Source organism: Chaetura pelagica, unplaced genomic scaffold, assembly GCF_000747805.2.
Source record: "Chaetura pelagica isolate M959 unplaced genomic scaffold, ChaPel_1.0 scaffold47, whole genome shotgun sequence".
Lineage (NCBI taxonomy): Eukaryota > Metazoa > Chordata > Aves > Apodiformes > Apodidae > Chaetura > Chaetura pelagica.
Genome location: NW_009954140.1, coordinates 3,441,234 through 3,459,171, shown reverse-complemented (window position 1 = coordinate 3,459,171; position 17,938 = coordinate 3,441,234). Strand labels below are relative to the sequence as shown.

The window sequence follows — 17,938 nt, the reverse complement described above, 5'->3', positions numbered from 1 at the left end:
GAGCTGAGAGCAGTCTTGTAGAAAACGCTGCTGTGCACATCAGCAAGTGCAGGACCCACTGGCAGCCTAGAGGCAGAGGGTGTGACAGCTAAGATATTTGATATAGCATATTTGACAAAGACTCCAGTGCAGTAGTTTTCTCCTGCACTGAATCAATAGTTTCCAAACAAGTCTTTTCTTGCTCTAATCAATAGTACTTAAGAAAACTGGCTTGTAACTTTTCAAAACTCTATACAAATATTTACCTATGCCTTGGCCATCTGCAGGATCCTCCAGTGAGTTAACAACAGCACCAGGACCCTGAACAGGGTTCTCCTGAACAGGGCTCCCAGGGCTGTGACAGGGATCACAAAACACTTGGCCCCGGAGTTTTCTGATTCCTGTGTGAAGGGTGTCTGAGTCTTGCTTGCAAGGCAAGTGGAGCTAAATGACACAGTGTGACTCTTAACACAGAAGATGAGCATCTTTTTGGGGAGAGCACAAAACAGCTAATGAGTTGAAAATCCACACCCTATTTTGTGCAAGCAGTGGATTGCTCAGACAGCCACTAGCAATCTTTGGTTTAAGGTATATCCATTCTCACAGTCTTGGTCTTTCTTCATGTTACCATAGCAATTCTTTATACATATCAGAGAAAATACAGGTGGTGAGAGGCAGTAATGACAGAGCAGTCTCAGAAATGAGAATGTAAACTCGGACTGCAAAAAACTGCTAGAAATGATACTGCAGGCAACAGTGCTTTCTGGATATCTTAATAATGGTTGTTCCACTGAATTTCTCTCCAAGGATAAATTTCTCTCCCGAGAAGACACTCAGCACCTCAATCTGTCATCATGGGAAACTGCTGTGTGTAACTGAGTGTTTTTATTACCTTGTTCAGGAATTTTGAAGCCCATGGGCACAGACATATTCTGGCATGCACTCTGACCCTGCATGTTCAGAGAACTTAGGAACTAGATTAGAACTAACCAGCAAAGGTCAAGCCGAGATCACAGGAAAAAGTCAAAGCATCCAAGAACCCTTACACAGAAGGGAAGGAAGAAGCTTTGGCTGGCACACAGTCAACATCATGAGGCAGCACCTGACTTTTTCACACAAAGCACTGGGTCTTATTTTTCAAAGGAAGTTTTTGTGAAGTTCAGCAAAGTTTATCTTAAAAGTGACTGCTCTGATTCACGGCTGTTCTTAAAAGACTTTGAAGGAGTAATTCTATTCATTTCTCCTCCCCATCATGGTACGAAGCTTTGGAGACATCACAGTCAGTAAGCACCCATAAAATATAATTAGTCTTTGCCAGTGCTGAATGTGTCATTCTCAAAATGACAATTTCATTGATTTATTAAAGACTTTCTCCTTCCCCAGGACCAAACAAATGGGAGCATCAATGCAAGTCATTAGCTATGGCAGTATTACAAATGCATGGGCCCCAGATACTCAACGTCTGCTTTCCGTGAAAGCAGAAGGGCAGAATTTACAACTTTGCCTGCCTTTTCAGCCCTTAACAAAGCTCCCTCCATCCCAGCCTATGCATTTTTTTAATCTTTCTGGAGACACAGCCAGGCAAGTATTAGCAACTGCTGTCTTTTCGGACACCTTATGGCTGTCACTTGCTCTTCAAAGCCACAGACCGAATGCACTAAATTAGGGAGCAGTCCACATTACCATCTTAAAGTCTCAGCTGGAAGCAGTATAACAAGAGACCCTGTGGCATTGTGTTAGCTTCTCATTTGTAAATGAGAGGAGAATGATGGGCTTCCACTAACAAATGTTATTACCTTTTCAAGATTTATCTGTTCTCCTCATATGAAAGGACCTTAACAGAGAGAAGTTAGCAATAAATGAACATGTAGCTTAACTCCAGCTCCTGCAGATAAATCATGGGGTTTATTGTTCCAGCAGGACTCTTCATTGTTTGGAAAGCTGTGTAGCTAAAGAACCTGGAATCCATCACAAAAACAATGAGTCTCCTGCACACCATCTTCCGCACTGTTCATCTCTGAGGCAGCCACAGACATGAAATAAACCCAAAGTATTTTTCAGTCAGTAGGAAAGAAGAATGCCAGAGCACTGCTTGCTACAGGAAAGGCTGACGTGGCACAGGTCAGGGAGGTGTGCCACAGGTGATACAAGACATGTAAATGCTGCACAAATTGCCCTTGTGCACATGCTTCCCTTCAAATGTATCCCAAAGCAATCTGCAGTTATCTAAGTGATATAGTAGAGCACCACCAGAGGAAAATCCAGGCACAGCTTAGCTGACATTAGTTAAAATCATGTGTTTCTTCCTTTTACAAGCCCAGTTTTCCCCATATCATCATCAATGGAAACTTTCAGTTCTGGTTTTACATAACCAGTCTCATGTCAAAGCACAATAGTCTCCATTTGCAGATTGAAACCAGTATACAATGGACTTTTTGGAGGAATTCAGCATGCAGAATACAGATGTTGCCACGTCCAAAAGTTTAATTTACAAATTTGTTCCTACTCTCCCTTTGGGTGGAGTCTGTTCTGTCCTATGATTTTCATCCAGAGATCTGGGGCACATCTTGTGCTGAAAAGCAATTACACACTGAGGCAATTATTCCATGGCAGAGAAGGGACATCAGCATGTCTTCCATCAGAGACATGGAAAAAGATCAGCTTGATCTTTCTGGCCTTTCATAAGAGAATATGGACTGATGGGAATATAGGCTTTCTATTTAAGAACAAAGGGTCTTTATCAAGTTTTAAACTATAAACTGCTGCTAAAAAGCTTGTTGCTATGATTTTTCAATGACAGAATTCAAGAAAATTGCAATTATACTGCCAGGAATGTGTGAAGATAATGATCTGAGAAGCTACTCAGAAGGGGCACAGTGTCTTGTACAGGGATGAACTTTCCTGTGACACTCACTCATCACCATGGCATCACAAACATTACACGGTTAAGTCTTTTTTGAATCTTGGGAGGACTAGCAGAGTCAAGAGGCACAGCATTAGAATCCCCATGTCTTGTCTTCTTTTCCCAGGTCTGCTACATACCTCCCATACAATGAAGGATTCATTGCCTCCTCCCTTCAAAAAGCTATGAAGGTTTGCTCCTTGTTGCCCAGCACTACACAGCAGATGCAGATGTTTATATGCAATTTAGAATTGATTTTTTAAAAATTATTTCTGAGATTATTCTGTCACTTCCTCATCCTCCTCCCTCTCTCTTGAGAACCTGAACTGTGTAGAGTCTCCATAGTTTGTAAATACTCACCCTGCATGCATGAATATGTAGGTTAGGTACCTCCAAGCCTGAGCACGGAGCTGGGGATGGTAAAGCAGTGCGTTCTTCAGGTATAAGGGATGGGTGACTTGAAGCACAAATCTGTCCAGTACCACCCCATTGTAAAGAAAAAATGCAACCTAGAAGAGCATGGAGATACCTGGGTTAGTTTTGCTGTAGTCTCCCAAATTCTGTAGTTTTATATACAAATTGTTTCAATGGATAATAACCACACTTGGAGATAGGATAGAATGGCTTTCAGCTTTGTGCCTGTCCTTGCCTGGGTGTAAATGAGTCCTTGATCATACCCAAGCAAAGCCTCTGGCAGTGTGCCATGGGTTTCCAGAGACAGGGAATTAAGATACTTGCCTCTACAATAGTGACGGTAATCATGAACCAGGGGGGAGGGCAGCAGGTGTAGCTGTCATAGTACCACTTGCGGTCGATCTCCCGGGGCAGGGTTTCATACGCCACGTGCCGGATCAGCCTCTGCGAAAGGCTCAGCCCTGTCTCCTCCAGCAGGGCCTTGCTGCACAGCCTCCTGTTCCCCTGGAGGATGGCCTGGCGGAAACTATTTGACCTTTTGTTGCTCATCTGGGGAAAAAGGAAAGGGAGAAACCATGAGGATAAAGCAAGGCCTGGCACAACCATCGGGGACATCAATGCCAGTCGGTCAGCACCAGATCTGAGCAGGCAGGAGAGCAACCATCAGGGTGGGGCTTTAGGAACCAAGTCTCAGGATGATCATGGGGTGACCTACATGGGGTGTGAAGAAAACCAGTAGCAGGGTTTGCTATTCCAAAGCCAAAAAATAAGGTCAGGGCAGAACAACGGGAAGGCAGAGCAGAGACTGCTGGTGCACCTGGCTGAGCTCTCTGGCCCATTCTCCAGCCTTCCATCCACTGTCTTCACCATCAGTTACCACAGTACACACTCCTGTGTCCTCCTTTCCCCAGCTCCCCTGCCCTATCACACTTCCCTGCACCTGCCACACAGCAGCAGGTACATTTACACACCTCTGTGCTCTGGCCCTTGTTGGCTGGAGTTAACTCTGGGCAAAGAAAATTATCCCTTTGTGTAAAAAAACCTGTATGAGCAACAGCAACAAAACAACAGACCACACTGGTGTACAGACCATCTCAGCTGCTGTATATTTGCAAGAGGAAAGGATTTCTTCTTTTAAAACAGTTATCCTCAGAGAGGGTAGGTTTTGAGGTGGTGCAGGCTTTGGAGGATACAACTAATTTGTATACTCATTATCATCTTACATGCATAGAATTAGCAATCTATCTTTTGAGTATGCACTTTCCCAATTTGGATGCATAATTAAAGCAATTGCATTTGAAAATTAGGCAGATGGAATTTTATGCCTAGCTTGCTTAGAGGGAAAAAAACCCCAAAAAAACCCTGAAAAAAACCCCCACAACACACCAGAAAAACAACAGGTCTGAAAGAGCTTGCTCCAAGATTCGGATAATTGCTAATTAGCCCTGATGTCAAACAAACCTGCTGCATTAGAGTCACTGTCTGTACTGGCTGAATCTTTGGCAGAAAGGTTGAAAATTATGCATAAAAGTTATGCATAAAAACCACTGTAAAGGGATCTTTTACATAAGAGACAGGAAAGCAAATGTGACAGCCTGGACCTTCTTCTGAAAGAACTGCTAACTGATCTCAGAAGCTACCAGAATCTTCAGTCTCCCAGAAACAAATAAGAGATGATGTCCAACAGTGTTAGCTTCCAGTTGTCTTGGATTCCACTGGTTTTGGCTAATGTCCCAAAGGCAGCAAAGCCCAGAGCTTCTGCTCTCAGTGCCCAGGCAGCTGTGTAATTGTTTCAAGCTGGACCAAGCTGCTTAAAACACAGTAATCACTGCAGGGAGCCACCTCCTGTTAATCACTGGAGGAATGCAAAGGGGCCATCTGAGGTGATGCCACTGTGACCCATTCTCCCAGCAGCTGCCCATCTCTCCTAACCCTTCTACTCCAATGTAGAAATTCACTGATGTGAACAACATCCCCAGACAATTGATCAATTTAATGTTCTCTACAACTGGGGAAAATTCTATTGTTCTTCTTCTTTTTGAGTTGTTTTAGTAACAAAAAGGTCTACACTAAAATCTCCTCCTTTCTTGGTATTTCTACTTTGCTCACTCCTTTGCTCATTCATAAAACACTTGTAAGAGAAAATTCTGGCAAAAGCAGCAGAAACAGGAAAAAAAAGAAAATCTGTCAACAAAAATCTTCCTTTTCACTCTTCAAGTCTATAATCCAAAACTTTCTATCTAAAACTAAGGAAGATCCAGGGAACAAATTGTTGTTGATCTTCTACTGCATTAAGAAAGCCTGCTCATATTGAAAGACAGTACTTTCACACACAAATATCCACCAGGTGCAAGGCTTTCCTTAGCATTTGTGAGATGCTTCTTGGTAGATGACAGACATACCTCTGCTTCAAAAGGTACTTTTAGCCACCTAATGACCTCACTGTGTTTGCAGAGAAAGTTTCGTCCCAGGTTAATTCAGAACAGCCTCTCAGATGTACTGTGCATGCTCCCACGCAGAGTTCATTCTGTTCTTTCAGACTTCACTCCTCTTGTGGACAAGAACAAACTCAGACTGAAACTATAAATTGCCTGCTACAGATGAAGATACTGGGCAGCAGTCTGAAGCTGCTGGAATGCTTGTTCTAATTGCAGTGACCTGTGTGATTTTCCTGCCCACCACAAACCGGTCAGTGCTTTCCCTGCTGCAGCACTTCACTGGGAAATATAAATCGTTTCCAGAACCAACCAAAGAAAATAAATCATCATTGCAATTCAGCATCAAGAAATGCTGACTACTCTCAGCAGTTGATCACTTCATCACTGCAGAGTCTGGTGAAAGAGATGGGCAGGAAACTCCAAAGGCTGCTGACATTCTGTCTGTACTGGGCTCATAACAGAAATTTCCTGGTGTTTGTTCAGCAGAGGATCGTGATGCAGGCACCGTGGAGCCCGCCCGCTGCAGCTAAGCATGGCAGAGAGGGACTTGGCTCAGTTCAACTGCCTGAACTCAGCACAGCCCTGGCACCCCAGTGTCCTGCTCTGCATTACTGCTAATGCTGCCCAAAGAGCTCAAATAACAGCGCAAATTCATCAACATGATGTTTCTGAAGGTGTTCCTCAACCTACTGACAATGAAGCAGAAGGAGAAGGTGTTCTTAGTTATAAGAGCAGGATATTGCAGCATCACTGTAGAAGTTGCACCTCAGATGTACAAAGCATCTGGCTCTACTGGGGAAGTGGAAAGCAGGACCTCACAACAGTAAGACTTGCCCAAGGTGATACACTAGAGTTATGCAGAGAGAAATAAATTTCCCTTGCAAACCAGCCAAGCTGACATAACAGGTAACCACACTCTGCCACCTCTGCCCTTTGCTATTACCAGACCAAAAGAAAACAAGGCTTAACGCTGCAGCTCTGCTCAAAGGATAGCTTGATACATCTGCCAGATAGTAAAACTTTTTCCTGCTTAGATCTGATCCCGTCTTCAACATTAAAAATTTAAGCTGAGAGTCTTTACTATCTAGTGTAGGACAGTGTCAAAGTTTGGTCAAGCACAAAGCCCTGCTTTTGTTCAGGACACTTGTCAGTCGAGAACCAGCCTCAGACAATCTGCAGCTTACAATGGAAGGCCAATTTCTCTGGGTTTCTTGGCTATCTGTACTACTGCTGCCCCGGATAATCAATAGCCAAGTTAGGTAGCATTTCCCCAGATCCAGTTTCATGGCCTGGGTGGGCCACAGTACCCTTTCTGTGGATTTTATTCAGCCTCACTCAGGAGGTTTTGAAAAACATGGATTCCTGCCCATTACGTATTGGCATCTTTGAGGCTGGTCTACAGCTATTTTTAAACATGTACAACACTGTGACAAGCCCTGCATTCAGCTCTCCAGCTCCAATCCTCCAAGACACAGAACACTAACTCAGAAGCTAGCAAAAGCTTTTTAAAAACCTCTGTCAGCTCCATTTTTATAACCCACTTTACTTATAAATGCAGCCTTTCCAATCAATTTTGCTTTCAAGACTCACATTTATTTCCTTCCCTCAGTCTGCACTTCTACCAAATGCTAATGTGGGTACAGACTGCTTCTCCCAAAACACACAGCTCAGCGCAAAGTTCATCTGTCACAGATGTTCACATCCTCTGAGCCAACCTGGTAGCACTTCTCCAGACAGCACCAAGTGGGAAAAAAAAACAGGTACTAACATCTGATTTGCTCTCATCACGCAATGTTTTACTCTGAGGATTCAAGAAAAGTTAGAGACTGGAGAGACCAAATAAATTATCCTGGTCATTGCAGGTATTCCCTGCTCAATGTTTTGTCTGGACTCCAACAAAATGTGCCAGGCTTCCAGCACTTCCATTAGAAAAGGTAAACCACCTTCAGCTTCCAAAGTCAATTGAAAGAGCACTGCTTGCAGGACAAGACTAACATTCTGGTTCAAATAACATTGTGTCAAAATACAGCAAATCTGAAACTTCAATCCCCCCCAACACCTGCTCAATTTTTAATTGGTACAGGTAAAGATTCCACAACCTAAATGAATCCAGATTATTTTTTTTTAACCAAATTAAAAAAAAAAAATAAAATCTTGATGACATTTTCCACTCACACATGTGTTTTAGATACATACACAGTTAAAATGACCATCTACGTTGACACTGTGCTTCTCAAGTTTCAACTGCACACAACTGGAAACAGCTGAGGAATCATGGTTAAGGATGTAAATTCCTATGCTAAGTTCCACTTTAATTGGCATAATGCTCATCTGCCAGACTAGTTCACTTGGAAGAGAGTTTTCTCTGCTGCTACATTTAGCCAGTATCTAATGGAGTCAGATCAATGTACAATCTGAACACACTCCAAAAGCAGCTCTTGCACCCCTGTTTTCAGTTTCAGGACTCTTACCTGGTCCACAGATGACTTCCCCCCACCAGGAGATGCACTTGGCTCTTGAAATACCAAAAACCCCCAGTTTCCTCCAAAACGGGAAAGAAAACAACATGAAGACAGCGTGAGGCACATCTGTCAGGAGGGTATCCAGCTCCTGGAAATGCTCCCTGGAGTGGGAACTTTGCACCTCAATAAGGGCTTCAACACACTGAGAAGTAGGAGATGAATGAGGACACAATCATGTGACTGCTCTCATCCACCTCTTGGGAGCAGATCCTCCTTACCCATAACAGACTAATATTAGATCAACTACCGAAGTAAGATTTGCAAACCTTTTGTAATTAAATATTTATTATTATACCTCTGAATGACAGCCAGGAAGAGAGCTCAGGAATCCTATACTTTCAGCCAAGACAGTGAATTGAGTACAGAGGGAGCACTTAAAGGGCTATCCCGTTGGAAATTGAAGGATATCCCAGAGGACCCCAGATGGGAGATGTTTGGCAGTGGATCTGCCCTAGTTCAACACTGCAGCTAATTGGAAGCACAGAGGGGAAGAAACAGAGCTATAAAACCTGCAGTTTTGCTGAAACAAACCTTTCCAGATTAGCAACAGTAAGAATAAACCAAGAAACACTGGACAAGACCACTGGAACTGAAGTCCTGGGTTATTCTGCAATAGCCCTTTAAGGTAAGAACACTCACTAGAAAGTGAACAAGGATTCAGGAGGAAGAGAAGATAATAATTTGCACAAACTTTTGCCTTGTCTGGGGATTCCCCTGAGAATTGAAGATTTAGGCTTCATTGCTTATCATCCCAGTGACTCAGGTAATAAAGAATTATATACAGTTCTTGTAAAGCCTTGTTCATCTAAGTATTCCATCCAGGCTGTCAGCTGGTTCAGTAAAGGACATGCAAAGACACTGGAAGTAGAATTTATAGCTACTTTATGGCTGTGCTATAGAGTACTTCTAAGCACTATTAAAAAAACTCCAAGCAAAACATCATATAAAGGATTGCTCTCATCTCTCCCTTCTCTGGCAGAAAGAATACTGTATGAAAGTTCTTAAAAGCTCCCCTCCACAAACATAATAAAGCCCTCCTGGTGTTGTCATCACATACACCATCACAAAGCCAAAATGCAAAATTCAGTATTTTCTCATTAAAAAAAAAATATCTTTTCCTAGCTATAGCCCTTTTTTCACTGTTTCCCCTCATTTTAGTTCAAGCCAGGTTGGAGGAAGTATCCCAAGCAAAAGCGTTACCACTGCAAGCACTGAAACAGCACAGGCAAGAGTTATGCACCCTTCAGAGCAGACAGTAAGCCCATGAAAAGCCTACAGGCACTCAGTGTCTCCACAAGAGGCACAACCAAGCCTTGCTTTTATCACTGAAGTGCCCAATAAGAAGAGATGGCTTCCAGCCATGCATTATTGGAAAAAGTCTTGAGAGAAATATAAGAAACTGGCTTTGAAGCCTTGGCAAACAATGGGAAAGCAGGCTGGAATTAGAGCAAGAGGGAATAGGGAGCTAACAGAAAGTAGAAAGGGGTTCATCAAGAGAGCTGCTTGTGACATACACAGAGAAGTCTCCTTCCTCCCACACCTCTGCTTTGATAGCTGCACTATGATGCATCTTTGAAACCCAGCCCCACTCCTTTCCTCAAGGCCTCTCCACTGGCCAGAGCTTTATTAATGCAATTTTACCTCTTGCTCCAAGTTTCAGTACCTTGGACACATTTGGGAGGCCATGAGATTCTCTGTTTATGTCAGAGTATTTGTTCATTAATATTGATGTAGAAAAGGAAAACCACACACAAAGTGCCATGCTTTTAAAACCTCTGTGGATCTACTAAAAGGTCAGCTTTTCCCTTCCCAGGCATCCAGCAGTGCCTTTTTTGGGAGCAGATCAATTCTTGCTAAGCTACTGAAACAAATTACTCTGAGCAAAAAGCAGAGATAGCTGATGATCATCAAGCACAAACATGTACTTAAACACCACCACACACAGTTGCCAGGATTGACAGATATAAAGTGAAGGAAATCACTAATACCACAGATCCTGTGCCAACTGTCCTGTCTCTATCACGAAGTTCAAAAGGCAGGTTTGGGAGCACGAAACTATGGAAAAGAGATGGAGCCCTAAAAAGTTTGGGTGTTGGAAATCAATAGCAACTAGAGGACTGAGAAGAGAGATGCCATTTGTAAGTAGTTTAATGTCTGGCATTTGTATTGCCTATTGATTAATAAGGGCAAAAAAATGCAGATGAGGATACAGGTACTGATGACAGAAAAATCAATGGTTTCTTTACAGGAGTCATTCAATAGCAGTGAAGGAAATCTGGCATTTTGCAGAAATCACATCAGGTGGGTGTGAGCTGGCATGATCTCCCATTCCTCAAAGGAGAAGGATGTCCAAACCTTTCACCTCCCATCTGCCTCTCATTAGCTTGTGTTGCTCCAGAGGTTAGTGGAACAAGGAGAGAGGAAAAAGCTCAGTTCTACTCCTGAGCTTGTTGCCAAAGTGTTGGCTGGCTTTAGGCCATAATTTCTGTAAAAGAAATTAGATTACACCTCTTCCTGCTACCTAAGTGTTGTGCAGCTCAACTAGTGAATGCTTGCATGGTACTTTGAATATGTAAAGCTGTGGAACAAGATGCTGTTACTACAAACACACTGCTGATCACTGCCATTGACCATACTGTTTATTCAGCTGGAGCTGAGGAAAACCTCACACTGGGATCTGCTTCATAGTTGCTACATTTATTTTATTGTGTACCTAAATACATGCAAAGGGCTAACAAGACAGCTTGGTTAGATACATCATTGCATCATAGTAATTTCACCTTCGCACAGACCACAGCCTGACTGAGGTGGTGACCTGGATCCTTGACAGCTGTGATCCATTATCATATTTTTCTGATTAATATGAAGACAGGACATGTGGAAGACACTTTCTTTCTATACTAAAAAGAGATACATGAGTGACTGTGATTAATGGAGGGATCAAATCCCCATATTGACTGCAGGAGCACACAGAAATGCAAATTATTACACTCTGCATCACAAACATGTCCAGCTTTCCAGCGAAAACTTATAGATGTCACTGACTTTCATTGCTCATTGACTTTGTCACCCAGGTTTCTCTTACTGCTACACTAATCTGCTGAGACTCAGGGGGGGAATAGCAGAGTAAGAACCGGGTAAAGCCCCTGGAATGGACATTGTCCAATATACTTACCTTGCAAAACACATCTGTAGGCCATCCTGGGCATCTAACAACACATGTCTACATTTGTGTTGAGTCACCAAACTGCCTTAATAAGAGAGAACCCTTCACTAATTGGCTCATTAGTAGAGATAGAGAGGCATCCAAATCATGACTCATGCAGTCTGAGACATCTCACCTGTGATAAAACAAACATGACCTAGAAACACTTTATCTCTGTTGCTGCCTACAGCATTGCAATATGACAGCACTCAGAAAGTCAGCACAATGTTATCTATATGTTTTTGTCTGGAAGTGGAGAAATCTCTAGATAAATCAGGAGACATCCAGACTGACAGACCTCTGCTTGCAAACTTGTTTCCCTGGAAAAAAATCAGCAGCAACTTGCCTCTTGGCTTGAGAGTTCCCTCACCATGGAATGTTTCAGCAAACCCAACAGAGTGTGATGCAGGGACACAGCAAACAGTGGTGTTCTAGGAGGGAAACTGTCCCTCAGCAACCAATGTTTTAGGCAGAGTCAAGGACTCACAAGCCCTGTCAGCCAAAGCACTCACCAGGTTGACAAAGTCCTGGTAGCAGATCCTCCCCTCAGAGTTGCTGTCTGCCAGGGCCAGCAGGACCTCCAGCTTGTGGGGATCCAGCTCTGAGCCGTGTCTCTGGAGAAGGGAGCGAAACTTCTCAGTGCTGATGTAGCCGGTGTTGTCAGGATCAAACTGGGACAGAAGGGGAAAGTGCCAGAATTAACCATTCCACATTACACACAGCTCTGCCCTTCTATGCATTCACCCACTGCAGACCCCCAGGAACCCCAGGGGCTGCTCTAGGCTTGGTGACACATTGCCCTACAATCACCCCATCTCCAGCTTCCTTTGCCCAGGGACTGCAAAGCACCCTGTTTCAGAGAGGGGTGAACCCAGGCATCATCATCCTCACTGTCATCCTGTCTTCACCCAAGTCAGCTCCTTGCACCTTCACTCATGATTTATCTCGGCTATTTTCTATATCCCTCTCTATCTGGGCTATCAAGCAAACCAGAGATGCAGCCTGTGAGATAAGATGTACTGCAAATTATTTTACTCTTGTATTTCCTAACAGGATTGCAACACAAGAAAATCCCGTCCCTCCTCAAGCCCTTTCTGTGCTCAGTGTTTCTGACAGTCACCTTTTCAGATCACCTCTACAGATGTCTTCAAAAGAGTATATGCTTCACTGCTGAAGAACTCTATTTTAAGATGGTTTGCAAGGAAAGTTTTTGGACAGGGTGCAAAGCAGATGAATATTAGTCAAACTAAAAGTGACAAGGCAGCCACATGCTGTTTTTAGAACGTAAGCCAGAGTCATTAGAAGCAAAGTCCCAGGTGAGATTTGGAGTTAATCCCTCTGATTAAAACTATCACTGTTTTCCCTCAGACTAAGTGGTTGATTTCCAAAAAATGCCACTGACCAAGAAGAGATAGCTTTGCATTGCTGTTCAAACTTAAGGCTGCTTCCAGAAGCCTCTAACACACGCCGAGTTCCTCAGGGCACTCTGCAAGCGGCTGCCAGTGCAGAGGTGGGCAAAGCCCCAGCCCCAACAAAGCCAGTGCTGGCACCACGCCGAGCACGTTTCTTTTGTGCTTTGAAAACCAGTGGACACAAGCTGCCAGACCAGCCTGCACTTGCTGTGGTGCAGTCTGATCTCTGCCAGCTCTCTGTTGCTGGGAGATTTGCCTTTGATTTCCCAAACTTGGCAGTGAGGACCCTGGTTCTCACTGGCCTCCTTTTGTAGATAATGATATCAAGCTTGTTGGCTGGCATCAATGGCTGTCAGAGGGCAGGGTGGTCAGGAGAGAGTCTTTTCATGGAAACATTTGGGACATAAAAGGCCTTGGCAGAGCCAAAAAGGTCCTGACAACCCTGTCTCTTTCCTAATGGAGAACAAAAGCTTAACAGGCGCAGGGCCTTTGATCAGATGCAGCAGAGTAAATGCTCCCTTGCCAAAGGGGAAGGTGAGAGGGGCATGTGGCAGAGGATGCAGCTTGCCAGAGGATGCAGCTTGCCAATGGCAGGGCTGGCACTGCTCCCAGAAAACAGGCCAGCCTCAGGCACAGGCAGCTAGTTTAGAGAACCCAGTGCCTATGTGTGAGGCTGGCTCCATCTCCTTCTGGCCCAAACAACTTTTCTGGCTGCTCCTGGCGACCCTGCTATCACTGCCTGCTTTGTTGAGGAGGAGCTGTCTAACCTGACATCACAGCTCCTTGCTGAGCAGGGCTGGTCTGTTTTGGCAAAGCAGCAGCTCCACGAGGAAGCTGCTGGGGCCAGGGGATTACAGTCAGAGCTGAGCACTCCCCCCATCCTCTGTCCTTGTGAGGTGGCCTGGATGTACCTTCCTGACAGCTTGTACTCAGAGCCAAAGGTGGATTTCATCAGCTGTTTACTGTTAAACAAGGGCTTAATATTAATCTCTGGAGAAGTTTAGCTCCCCTACTCCAATCAGCCCACTCTGATGCTTTGAAGTAACAGATCAAATTCTAAAACCAACCCCAAAATCCGCTTCTTCCACTTAAAAATCTGCTTCTCCTCTCAGACTCAGCTGTGATGCTCTTTGGCTCTTGCTGGCACTCCCAAGCCAGCCTGAGATGTGCAGTGTCCAACCCCAGGAAATAAAGTATTATTAGCATAAAACCTGAGGTGACCTTTCTCAAGGGGAATCTGCAGAAGCTGGGAGATGAGTCATGCCGTGAACAGATCTAACACCTGCAATCCCATAGATACTGCTGTGTTCATCCTTGTTTCCTGAAAACATTTGACCTAACCAACACCTTATTTAACTGCACCAATTTAACCATATCTTGACATTTAAGATGTCAAAGCCTATCTTGTCTAGGAGAAAACCATTTGCTCCTTGAAGACTTAAATGCCTCCCTGCTTTGAGGGCCAGGGTCAATGACTGAAGCGTGGGACACTCCTCATGCTCTGTGCTCATTGTTTGACTTTGTAGGAAAGACCAATGGCCACAGACACAGGGAACATGGCTATTCCTTCAAAGAGCAAAAGAGACAGAGCTGAAGCATCCGTGCTCCTGAAGCACAAAAGAGCTACTCCGATTTCAAACCAGTTTTCCCAGATTTTGTTCTCTTTTAAAGCATTCCAAAAAGAAACATTTTGTAACCAAAACCAGAAATTATCCAACTGCATCAGAGCTTCAAACCAGCCCACAAGAGTACACTAATGACTCTAGACTCATTAGCACTAGAGCAGATAGGATCCTGTCACTCAAGACAGTACTGTCCATACCTGTTACTGGCTGCTGGCTTTCCAAATGGACAGACAGTTGAAGCCTGTCTGGTGGCTATGAATGAGCCTTTCCTCCAAGGATGCTCCCTTCTCACACCAACAGGCACCAGCATTCCTTCTTCATCTCACTATCTTGCTGCTTATCCCACCAAAATCAAAGGAGCAGCAGAAGATCACTAGTATTTTTGGTACTGCAAACATACGAGGGAGCCTATTCTCTTCACATTACTATGCATAGTTTTCTACTTGGCACTAAGTTAATGATACTAATTGGAAAAAGGTTTTAATTAAAACAATGGATCTGAACAGCATGAGAGAGTAAGAGGTGAAGAAAGAACAACTGGCATCTGAACTAGGAAGGCCTGCCCTAGAGCAGGGTTAGACCACTGCTTCCACAGGCTGGAGCAGAATGTTTTGCTCCAAACTCCAGCCCTAAGGGAGTTCTCTTGTTTATATTTAAATAAATTATTTCGGCACATTAAAAAAAACCCTCATCTGTAACCACACCCCAACATTTCAAACTGCCTCAAACCCTGCTTCTGACACCATAGCTAGCCACACAAATCAAGGGGCTGAGCTGGTCCTGCAGAACATGGCTCCTCACACATGGCAAAACCAACGGCTGACAACATGCTCAAAACACTTTAGTCCATCAATTATGAAAGAGGCAACTGACCTTTGCTAGATGCTTCATGTGTTTATCCATGATGGTCTCGTTAAGGGCCCGTTGTCCCTCAAACCCAGCTGAGCACCTTTGTCTCACGGCGAGGAGAGCCAAGGACTGGCAGCAGCAGCATGGCTGTGCTGAGCCCCAGGTCCAGCCCCACAGGGAGTGCTCCCCAGAAACAGCCTCCCAGCTAAGGCAGCACAGAGGTTTCCTTCAGTGTAGCCACCTCTGCAATCTACTTGGGCTGACAAGCACAACACAACCGGTGCAGGGATCAGGAGGGGCATTTGCCCCCCCTTACCCTCCCAAACAATGGGACACTAACGGCAATTTCATGCAAGGTTTCCCCCGCATTTCAATGACAATCACCCTTAACTTCCTTGATCCTCAACAGGGCTCTTAAGCAAAAATGTAAATATGTTAATGACCACAGCAGCCATCTGACCCAGGATCTTAATTCCCGGGCCCAAAACAAGCTATTTTTTTTCCATTTCTTCCTTATTTTAGAACAGACGTTCCATAAACTAAAGGCCCTGCAGCAAAACTACAAGACAAAATAAGGGGAGAGAGTCCTGTAAATTCTGACAGAAATAGGAAATACAGTTGAGAAAAGAAAATGAGATCTCAAATTGTTCCTCCTCTTTAATTAAAGACGCATCAGCCACGGCTCAGTGAGCAAGTAGGGTGGAGGCTGGTGCTGCAGACAGACAATGGGTATCTTGGGAAAACACAGACATTTCACATAGTGCAGCCAGCTGCTCCTCTCCCCCATGGCAAACAGCCCTCTGGGGCATCAGAGCAGCTGGAGAGTCAACAGCTCAACTTGGCACAACGCGAGGATCCTTGGCTGGCCTTACGGTCACAGATCTGTTGTAGGAGCGGAGAATTTGCTGTCACCCATGGATTCCCCATTGAGGGGCTTTGTCTTGGCATGAACATATCACCAAAGCCTTAAGTTGTCTTTGCAATGGGCGAGGCTCCAAGCAACTTAATCTAATTTGAAAGTTGGCTTTGAGTTGCATCAGTCCCCTAAACCTGAATCATGCTATGATCCAGTGGTATCTTCACACCTGGGAGGAACAGTCCTGGCACTGTCTCCAGCTCTGCTCCAGACTAGGAGGCAGATTCTGGAATACGCTGTCCTAAACTTTTGCTTGCCCTCCTGTTATATGGAAATGACAGCTCCCACCAGCAAGCAGCTATCAATAGTGGGCCTGCCTCTTGTTCACATATAAGCCCTCTCCCATGACTGGCACTGGAAAGAGAGAGTAAATCATGTGCAAAATCTGTTCATCTCCAAGGGTTTCAGAAACCACCCTGAGCTTTGCTGGATTGGAACTCAGACCGTTAGATGGCATAGTCTCTGCAATCTAGAGATGCTTGTTACAAACTTTGGAAACAACCAGACCACCTCCAGCCTCAAGGGCCATGCTGCAGTTAAATCAAGAATCTCCAAGTCAATACATGGAATTGACAGTCCCCAAGTTAGAGCTGTGAAAAGACATTTAAGACAGGCATTGAAACCCTTTTCAAGACAGTCACACATCTTATCAGAACCCATGCTCTACCTTTCCACAGCTCCTGGAGTCATGCTGTGAATTGGTAAGAAGGGTAGGGTTTTTTTGTTTATTAAAAAAGAAACAACCCAACAAAGTGGCAACAGAATATGTAGCATTTGCTGCTTTGATGAAGATTAAAGGAATGACAAGGCAGAAGATGAAAGTTTGCTTTATAATCCAAACTAAAGAGGAAAAAGCAGGGGCTGTTTTAACAGGAGTTTCATCACTGCCTGGTGGTGACAATCTCCTGAGCAGCTTATTGATCCTACTCTCTCTTCCAATAGTGGTAGGTGCATGGGAGAGAAGAAACCCTGATCCAGAAGTGAAGAAATAGGCCAGTCAAAAATAAATGCATACCCCTCCACCTCAAAATCCAGCTTCTCACCATTAAAAGTCAAGTAATCTGAGGTGCCTGCTGTTCTGGCTTAAGTGGCCCAGCAGGTTGTTCACACATCTAAAAGGAATTAGAGAGAGGGTCTTCAGTACCCTGAAAGACCCAGGAGGCTCAGAACAAAGGATTCCCTCCTGTTTCCTCCCATACTCTACAAGACCCAGGAGAAATGGAAGCCCAGCCCTATTTTCCTGTGCCTTTTTTCATTGCTGCTGCTCAGAAGTTCTTCAGCTCCCACGTGCTCTTCAGAATCTAATTCCGTCAGGTGCTGTGAGGAGTCATAGACCCCTCTCCTGAGGCAGCCTTGTCACAAGGGACTCTCACCCACCTATTCCTGCCAGCACTGAGATGGGTTTTGCATGTATCTATGTATAAATTTATAGATCTGTTCTTTCCCCCACACGTTACTGCCTTTTCTGTGTTACAGTAAATTTCTTCAAGCTTCAATTTCCAAACCTTTAGTCTCCTTTCCTTATTCTCCTTTTATCTTCCCTTGGGAGGGTGGATGGGGGGTGACAGGGAGCAGTTCTGCCCTTCAGTTTGTGGTTTGCCCTGATCACTAAACCAGGACACCTACACATGTGTAGTAAAATATTAGTGCTGGCCCCAGTGACGCACACTCTCCTT

The 17,938-nt window shown here is 44.4% G+C and overlaps 1 protein-coding gene across 1 annotated transcript in view; it reads right to left on the bottom strand.

Moving 5' to 3' along the window:
* The window catches only part of RHBDL3 (rhomboid, veinlet-like 3 (Drosophila)), a 53,193-nt gene that overhangs the window by 7,409 nt on the left and 27,846 nt on the right, over window positions 1–17,938 (bottom strand). The window contains exons 2-4 of the mRNA XM_010002782.1: window positions 11,973–12,131; window positions 3,620–3,844; window positions 3,242–3,390 (exon numbers count right to left, since the gene is read on the bottom strand). Of these exons, the coding sequence (XP_010001084.1) occupies window positions 3,242–3,390; window positions 3,620–3,844; window positions 11,973–12,131 (533 nt within the window). The remainder of the gene's footprint in view (window positions 1–3,241; window positions 3,391–3,619; window positions 3,845–11,972; window positions 12,132–17,938) is intronic.